Source organism: Nannospalax galili, unplaced genomic scaffold (assembly GCF_000622305.1).
Source record: "Nannospalax galili isolate Female #2095 unplaced genomic scaffold, S.galili_v1.0 scaffold137, whole genome shotgun sequence".
Classification (NCBI taxonomy): Eukaryota; Metazoa; Chordata; class Mammalia; order Rodentia; family Spalacidae; genus Nannospalax; species Nannospalax galili.
The window spans coordinates 900,459-909,446 of NW_008340203.1; the positions used below are offsets into that span (position 1 = coordinate 900,459).

At 42.4% G+C, this 8,988-nt stretch overlaps 1 protein-coding gene and 1 pseudogene across 1 annotated transcript; both read left to right on the forward strand.

Annotated features, from left to right (window-relative positions):
* Positions 1-81: 81 nt before the first annotated feature.
* Positions 82-549, forward strand: LOC115070705 (keratin-associated protein 9-1-like). The gene has a single exon (XM_029564605.1). The coding sequence runs from the start codon at positions 82-84 to the stop codon at positions 547-549; it is 468 nt and encodes a 155-aa protein (XP_029420465.1).
* A 2,460-nt stretch (positions 550-3,009) lies between these two features.
* LOC103735945 lies at positions 3,010-7,173 on the forward strand (annotated as a pseudogene).
* The last annotated feature ends 1,815 nt before the right edge of the window (positions 7,174-8,988 follow it).

Sequence of the window (8,988 nt, forward strand, 5' to 3'; positions counted from 1 at the left end):
TATAAAAGGCCTGGGATGTAAGAACTCACAATATTTAGAAAACCGTCTGTGAACAGGACCCCATCCTCCACATCTGACACCATGACCACCTCCTGCTGCTCCCCTTGCTGCCAGCCCACCTGCTGCAGAACCACCTGCTGGAAGCCAGCCTGTGTGACCAGCTGCTGCCAGCCCAGCTGCTATGAGTGCATCTGCTGCACACCCTGCTGTCCCCCAAGTTGCTGCTGCACACCCTGCTGTGAACCCTGCTGCAGTGAGTCCAGTTGCTGTGACCAAATCACCACAGTCAGAAGCTGCTGCCAACCCTGCTGCCAGCCAACCTGCTCTGAAACCACCTGCTGCAAACCAGCCTGTGTCATCTGCTGCTGCTGCATACCCTGCTATCATCCCTGCTGCATCCCCTGCTGCTGCTGCATACCCTGTTGTTGTAGCACATCTTGTTGCCAACCCTGCTGCCAACCGACTTGCTGTGAAATTACCTGCCACAAAACAACCAGCTGGAAACCTACCTGTGAGGTCACCTGCTGTAGCACACCCTGCTGTTGCTAATCGACTTCCAAAATGACCACCATATTTCATAAATAACCATATTTCTGACATAGCTGACTGTTATATCAGCGCAAACTCACTTCCTGTCTTTGCTGGAAACCATATGCATACTTTGTAGGAAAGCAGAATTCTCTTCCCTTCTAGGTACTGTGGAGCTTCTACCAACTTCATAGATAGTTGATGTGGAAGTCTGGCCTCAACCTAAAATCTGAGACAAGGTTTTAGTCTTTTTGAGATAGGGTCTTCCTATAACCCCAGCTGGCCTGGAACTCACTATGTAGACCAGGCTGGCCTTTGTCTCACAGAGATCCACCTGCCTCTGCCTCCCGAAAGCTGAGATTACCACCTTGCCCCATCATGCCTGGCATAAGACAAGATATTTAACCTCTTCCTCTTAATTAGGAAAAAAAAAATGTCATTAACATTTTCATAGATTAATGCAACCTACCATTAATCTCTTAAACATACTTTTTCTTTTGCAGTGAATTCTGAATTTCTATGCTATCTTCTTCTTTGTACTCACTTTTGATTGTCTCCCTAGAAACAAGTAGCCTTAATAAAGTCTTTAATATTAATCATTCCATATTGCCTATTATTTTCATACCCTGATATGTCACTTGAAATGAGAGCCATATTTTCAGTACATTTTAAATGTAAAGTGTGATGACACTGAATCACACACAGTAAGAACAATGTTTTCCCCAAATCTCTGAAAGTTTTGCACCTGACACAATTAAAATTTAATACCCAGTGATTACTGCTCTAGTTTCAGTCCTGTTGATGTGATAAAATATCCTGACATAAAGCGCCGTAGAGAAGGAAACAGCTTTTTAATTCCAGGTGACAATCCAGCACTGAGGGGAAGTCAAGGCAGGAACTCAAGCATCACATCCACAGTCAAGATCAGAGAGAAACAAACGCCCCCTTGCTGCCCACTTCTGCGTGTTTGCCTAGCCTTCTTCACGTACACAGCTCAAGGCCCCACCTGTGAATGGTGCCACCCACTTCAAGGCGGGTCTTCTCATCTCAGACAGTCAAGACAATCCTTCACAGACTTGCCTGTGGCTAGCCTTCTTCACGTACACAGCTCAAGGCCCCACCTGTGAATGGTGCCACCCACTTCAAGGCAGGTCTTCTCATCTCAGACAGTCAAGACAATTCTTCACAGACTTGCCCACAGGCCAACCAGATCTAGATAATTCCTCATTAAGACTCTTTTCCAGGGGAGATTGCTCAGCAGTTAAGAGCACCAGCTACTCTTGCAAAGGAGCTGGGGTCAGTTCCCAGCATCCACATGGCAACTACCAACCCTCCAGTTCCAGGGGATCTGACACCCTCTTCTAACATTGTATGACAGGGGTGCACTTACATGCAGACAAAGCACACATACACATAAAATAATGATAATAATAATAACAAAGAGACTCTCTTCCAAGGTGATTCTAGGTTACATCAAGTTGACAGGTAAAACCAACCAGCGCAATTACCAACTTCTCGTCACCTCCAGCCCCTGCCTCTGGAAACCACCACTCTGTCCTTCATTTTTCTGACTTTGACTTTTACAAATCTGATTTGAGTGCAATCCAAATTGCAATCCAAAATTCTTTGTTCATTTACTTTTGATGGGCATTAGATTGCTCTTCTTTGTATCTTGGCTACTGTTTAAAAGATTGTCCTGAATATCACAGTGCCAATATTGTTTCCAGATTCTGATTTCATCACTGTGGAAAAATTTCCTGAAGGACCTCCGCTGAGTCATGTGATGTTTATCTTGCGATGGGTCAAGGAATCCCTATACATAATGTTTCCATATCTTCCGCATCACTTCATCTTCCCATCAGCAAATAAGGGTCCCAGTCTCTCCACATCCTTCTCAACACCTTTGCCTTTTGCTTTTCTCATTACTGACAGACAAAATATTACAGTATTACAACTGTTACGTGTTGTAAAACAGGCTTTTCCTGAGTACATTTAAACATTACACACACACGCACACACACATCTACTCATCTCAGAAAGGGAAGCAGTGACAGATCAAAGTAATGATAGCATCAAAGTCCAATTTGGTGAACCAGTGAGTTTTTATAAGGTTATTAACAGGAGTATCAGTGAGGGGTTTACTTACAGGATCATGGATCCCCAAAAGCAGCTACACCAAAAAGCCCAGCCCAACACAGGTGACAACTCATGGAAGTTACAACCCAAGAGCTCTTTGCATGCCTTGAAGGCAGCTTGACAGGTCTGAGAAGTGCTCCTCCCCCACCTACAAAGCTGAAAAGGAGCCCTCGAGAGTCATCTAAGCGTCTGCTTTCCCAGATGTGCCACATTTTGCTTATGTCTCGAGTCTCAGGAGCCTCCGTCTTCCTCCCAGAGGGAATGTTTCAATTTTGAGGAAATTGTTATATGAGCAAACTAAATTTCAATGTTTAAAAAACAAATCTCATGAAATCACAGCAAAGCATGCAATGCACTGAAGACCAAGGAAAACTGCCCGTGTTGTGCCGAGCTAGCCGCTACCGGCAGCTGAAGGTGTGGCTCACCTACAAACTGCGACAGTGGACCACCCAGTTATCTTTGGAGAAATGCACATGCGGTTTCACAAAATTCTCAATGAGACTCGTATCTGCTCTGCTGATCTTGAAGTCATTCCTTCTCTCGAAGCTGTCTTTGCACAAACTGGCCATTTGTTCGTATGTTACTTTCAAGTTCTACTTTTCAAGGGCAATCAAGACTCTTCTGCTATCTGTCAACTGAATATCTAGTCCCCATGCTGATGTTCCTGATTTATTAGAATTAACATTTACTAAAATGCAAATATATTCATGTGCATGTGTATTGGTGTATATGTATGCATGTATGGTATATGTACAATTGTATGTGCATGCTTCCATGTGTGTGGACACACACGTGTGTGCATGGACATATGCATGTGTGCATGTGAAAGCCAAAGGCTGATGTCAGTTTTCTTCTTCAATTTCTCTCCACTTTGTGTATTGAGGCAGGTTCTCTCACTAAACCTGGAACTCACTGATTTAGCTAGACCAGCTAGTCAGCTTGCTGAAAGGATCCTCTGCCTCTGTCTTCCAAGTGTTGGGATTACAACTAGATCACCATGCCCACCCAGCTATTACTTGGGTGCTGGGAATCTGAACCCCAGTCTTCACACTTGCACAGTAAGTGCTTTATCCATTGAACCATCTCCCCAGTCCCACAATAAATATACTCTTAAGCCCGGAAATCCATTCCTTTTCTATAACCTGAGTCCTGTTTCCAACATGACATCTGCCTAGCCAGCTACACAGGCATCCAGGACTTTGACAGTACCTGGGAAACAGAATACAAAATGGAACTGGCCAAAATAGGTTTCTACACTAAAGAACATCATCAGGCTGACCAACTTCACATCCCAAGATTCATTACCATTACCCTACCAAAATTACTGCCTGGCACTGTCATCTTGGTCCATCCTCCTTCCAACTGAGATTCAATCAAACTCATATGAGCATTAAAGGAAGAGGGAAGCTGCCTCGAGTTCAAGGAAAACATTCCCAGTCGGTATCAGAAATCCCCCCATTTCTTCCTTTCCCTTGAAAGACCCTTCTTATTCTCTGGCCAAAGAGTAAACCTTCCTTCCCGGCTCATTGGAATCTGTTTTGTTATAGGTCCAGGATTCCTAAGGGGATAAAAGTCCAAGCTAGATGTCAAGGAATAGGAACTTCTTCATTTCCAGGATGTCCCTAACCCTTCCCAAAAAATTCAATGGTACTCTTACTCATGCAAAATCCTCCTCTTTCTCTATTTACCCCCAAATATCCCTCATTTTTTATTTGTATGGGGAGTTGATTTGCCCTTCTTTTCCTTCTTCTTTTTCTTCTTCTTATTGTTGTTGTTATTATTATTATTATTCTCTGCAAACAATAAACTTTCCTTTACAATTTAATGTAGTCACAGTTCTGTTCTGGATCCAATGATGACTCTGGTGTCAGCTGGTCAAGGCTATACGTCCCAAATCCTAGCATTTAGGGGGATGAGGTGCTAAGATTACAAGTGCAAGGACAGCTTGCACTACTTAGCAAGACCATGTTTCAAAAAACAAAATAAAATAACTTTGGTGTCAGAGAGTGGTGACGTGATCATTTGATCCCTCCCTAGTGTGACAGTTATGATACCTCTTGTACAAGTCAAAGTACAGTTTTAGGTAACTCAGAGTTTCTTCTCCGATGCCTTGAAAGTCTAAATATAAATCATAGACTAGTGGTTCTGTCTTTAAGAAGATACAGGAGCTCTTCATGTGCTGGATGATCAGGTGACACTTGATACCACCAGCCCCTTGGTTGTATTTACCAATCACAACCCCCACCCCAGGTTCCCTTCAAGTGGAAAAGAAAGAGTGAAAGTTCATGAGACTACTACTTGATGGAGTGGAACTGTTATCACACTACATGACAGAACTTCTTATTCCTGGAGTGTGGCTTGTTCCTTCACACCTTCTCTGTTTCATGTCTACAATGGAAGATGTCCCAAAATCCCTTCCTCAACTACTGCTGTACACCTGGGATACAGAGCGGAGGAAATGGTATAGAGATAGATATCTAGACTACTCTAGACCCAGAGTTCTGTGCTAAGCAACGAGGGAACCAACTACTCGGCTCTCCGCTGAACATTACAACACGTTCCTCAGTAGAGACGCTTCCTAATTTAAGTATAGAGAAAAACAAGATTGTCCACAAACAAGTACTCTGAACCTCTGCAGAGGAACAAATACCCCAGGCCTCCAGGCCAGCAGGATCTACCACATGACCAGACGATGACCAGGGCAGGAATGGCAGTGATGAAGTGACCCTTTTCCTGATCTGATCTAAGTTTCCATGAGTTCTTCCCTATTTAAACATAGAACAAACACTTAGTCTCAAAAGAATCCCAATATTTAGGGAATCAATTCTTCCTTGAAAAAGAAAGTAGCCCAATATAGACGATGGTATAACCAACCGGGAAAATTCTCACTAATTTTTTCAGTTCTAGATGTAAAATTCCCAGATTGGAAGAAATAATCCTATTTGGGGGGTACTGATCAGTGAACAGAAGCTAACAAATCGACACCTGACACTGGTCTTGACTACTGCTGGGCCCTTCCTATAAGCCAGCTACTGCAGACTCACCTGCCACAGATTCACTTGCTGTCAACTCACCCATACAGAACTAACTGCAGCAGGCTCACATGCAGCGTGACCACCTGCAGTACTCGGTCTGCCATTACTGACTTATTAATCTTACTATAGCATGTCTATGGTTCAACCATGTTATCACAAATGAGATAATTTCCTTTTTTAAAAAAAAATATGTGCATGCCAGGACCCATGCCAACTCAATCAGACAAGGGCCCAGAGTGGAGAGAGAAATGGGTGGCGGGTTGGCCATACTCTGGGAACTACTGGAGACTGGTCGCTACTGGTGAGGGAGAGTAGGCCAAAGATCTCTAGATAGGCTGACTAGACTCCAGTGGATGAATTTGCACCAAAGGACATCTGGGTACAAGTGCTTGATTGGATAGCAGAATACATGAGGTACGGTTGGGGGGTTGTGCATGGATGAAGGAGAGGGTCTAAATTTGATGAAGAATTGTTGTATGAAATGTACAAAAGCTCAATAAAACAAATTTTAAAAATATGTGCATGAGCCAGGTGTGGTGGTACAGGCCTTTAATTCCTGCCCTCGGGAGGCAGAGGCAGGCAGATCTCGGTGAGATCAAAGCCAACCTGATCTATGTAGTAAGTTCCAGACCAACTGGGGCTACAGGGAGATTCTGTCTCAAAAACAAAACAAAACAAAAAACAACAACAACAACAACAAAAAAGCTAGTGTGTGCATGTGTAGAGGCTGGAGACAACCCTGGGTGTCAATCTCAGGAGCACCATCCACCTCCTTTGAGACAGGATCTTTCATTGGCCTGTACCTTCCCAATTAGGCAAGGATGTTCATGCCTGTCCATCAAGCCCCAGGAATCTTCCTGTCTCTGCCTCCCCCAGGCTGGGTAATTTCCTTTTATTAAGGGCTGAATACTTTTCTGTTCTATGTATGCAATATATTTTCTTTTATCCCTTTGTTGATAAACATTCTGAATAGTGCTCAAGAAATAATAGCAAGAAATCCTTGGGCTGCCGAAGACGATGGCCTCCACGAGGTTAGAGTTCCCCATCGTTTTCCCTTGTTGGGAGAACTTGAAGAGCAAGAGCAGGCAATGGTACGGTTATTTGGGCCCTTGAAGATGTGGAAGATGTGGCACCTACAAGGTGGATAGGCATGACTACTGGGCCACCAAGGACAAACTATGTAAACAGAATATATAGCCTGAAGGTGGAACCCAGAAGCTCCTCCATCCGTTAGATTTGTAACAAACCTTAACGTGAATGGAATAAATAATCCCAGAGGAGTGATAAATGCACAGAGCATACCGGTGTTAGCAAAATGACGAAAGTCCTATAGCATTAAAGTTGTACTTCAAAAGCCAAAATGTCTAATAATGTCAAAGAAAATACGGAGCTTCCACAGCCACCAAAAGGACAGACGTACAATTTTAGTGGATCTCAAACTTCCTCTCAACCAACAACCTTCTGCTCATGTTAACGTCTTGATTTAAATAACGCAATTACAAAATGCCACACATTAAATAAAAGAATTTCAGCTGGTAAACATGACCTGGAATTTGCAAGAATATATTTAACAAATTGATATCTACTGTGTTTTTAACTAACATGGGGAAACATGCAGCACAATTTTTCTTTCTCTTGTTAAGCCACTGTCATTAAACATGAACCTGGAGTATTCAAAACTGAACTCAGGTTACAAGCCAAAAGCATGGCAAGAGGTGTCAGAGGGCAGTGGAAACTTCCTGCTTCTAAGACGAAAATCTCAAGACGGAAGAGGAGAATGGCATGTTTTATCCATCTCACTTAGAGAGCTGCAGTTGGAATTATTTAATGAAGCAGTGTGGGCGCTTCAAAGGCAGTATCAAAAATAAGCTCAGGATTATTTTTACACTTGTGTTTATAATAAAAAAAGTATTTGGGGAACCGATAAAATTTTTGTCAAAAGCTGTTCTGATTTGTTACATGTAACAGATGTGATAAATATTTGCTTACGGTTCTTGTTTAATGCTTTTAAGGTTTTTCCATGTGAAAATATCTTTTCAATAATACTTTATTAATTCTTCAAGAATTTCATACAATTTATTTTGAGCATTTTCAACCCCTTCCCCATCTCCTCTCAGATCCACCCCACATCCCTCTACACTCTCCAACTTCACATCTTCTTTTTTAAGCACACTGAGTCCAATATGTGTTCCCCAAATATTCTTGGGTTTGAGTCCATCCCCTGGAGTGTGGCCAACCTACAAGGAACCACACTGTTAAAGAAAACTGACTTTCCCTCTCCCCATAGCAGTCAATTGCCAATAGCTTCTCAGCCAGGCCTGGGATTCACTCCCACCTCCCTCTTCATGTTGGGGTTTTGTCTGTCTTATGCAGCTGTTAAAACATCTGTGAGTCTGCCTTGCTGCATGCAGAAAATACCTTTTTGTTGTAGTCGTCCACTACCTCTAGCTCTTACAATCTTTCTTCCCCGCTTCCAAGTTAATCCCTGAGCCTTGGGAGGAGAAGGGTTATACAGGTGCTTCCTTTAGGGCTGAGCACTCTTTTATGCTCTGCATGTTGACCAGGTGTGGCTCTCTGTTAATCACCGTCTAACCACAAGAAGAAGCTTCTCCAGTCATGTCTAAGAAAAGTTTCTTTTTGCGGTAGATGGCAATAGGTGTATGGCTTATTCTCATGATTTTGAGATTAGTTAGTGATAAAATATAAATAAAATGTGGAATGTGTCCTTGGAAAATGAAAGAAAGAAAGAAAGAGAGAGAGAGAGAGAGGAAGGAAGGAAGGAAGGAAGGAAGGAAGAAAGAAAGAAAGAAGTGACTACAGGGTCTCATATATTCTAGTCTGATTCTTGGCTACACAGGAAGTTCAGAATCAGACTAGAATATATGAGACCCTGTCTCAAAACAAACAAACAAACAAACAAACAAAGAAAAAGAAAGAGGTACAAGGAGTCAGTAAACACTTGAAGAATGTTTAATATGCTTAGGCATCAGGGAAAGGGAAATGCAAATTAAGACTATATTTAAATTCTGTATAACCCCAGTCAGAAAGGCTGGAATCAAAGATACAAACAATAACAAATGCTGAGAATCTGGGGGAAAAAGACCCTTATACACTTTGATGGGAAAGCAAATTAGCAAAGTCCCTATGGAAATCAGCTTGAAAGTTCCTCAAAAAATAAAAATAAAACTACCATATGATCCAGCTGTACAACTCTCCATTATACCCCAAGAAATAAATAAGATGATAGATAGATAGATGATAGATAGATAAATAGATAGATAGATAGATG

Bases quoted from the DNA above. Each gene is read 5' to 3' on its own strand.
- LOC115070705 (XM_029564605.1), top strand. From the start codon at position 82: ATGACCACCTCCTGCTGCTCCCCTTGCTGCCAGCCCACCTGCTGCAGA.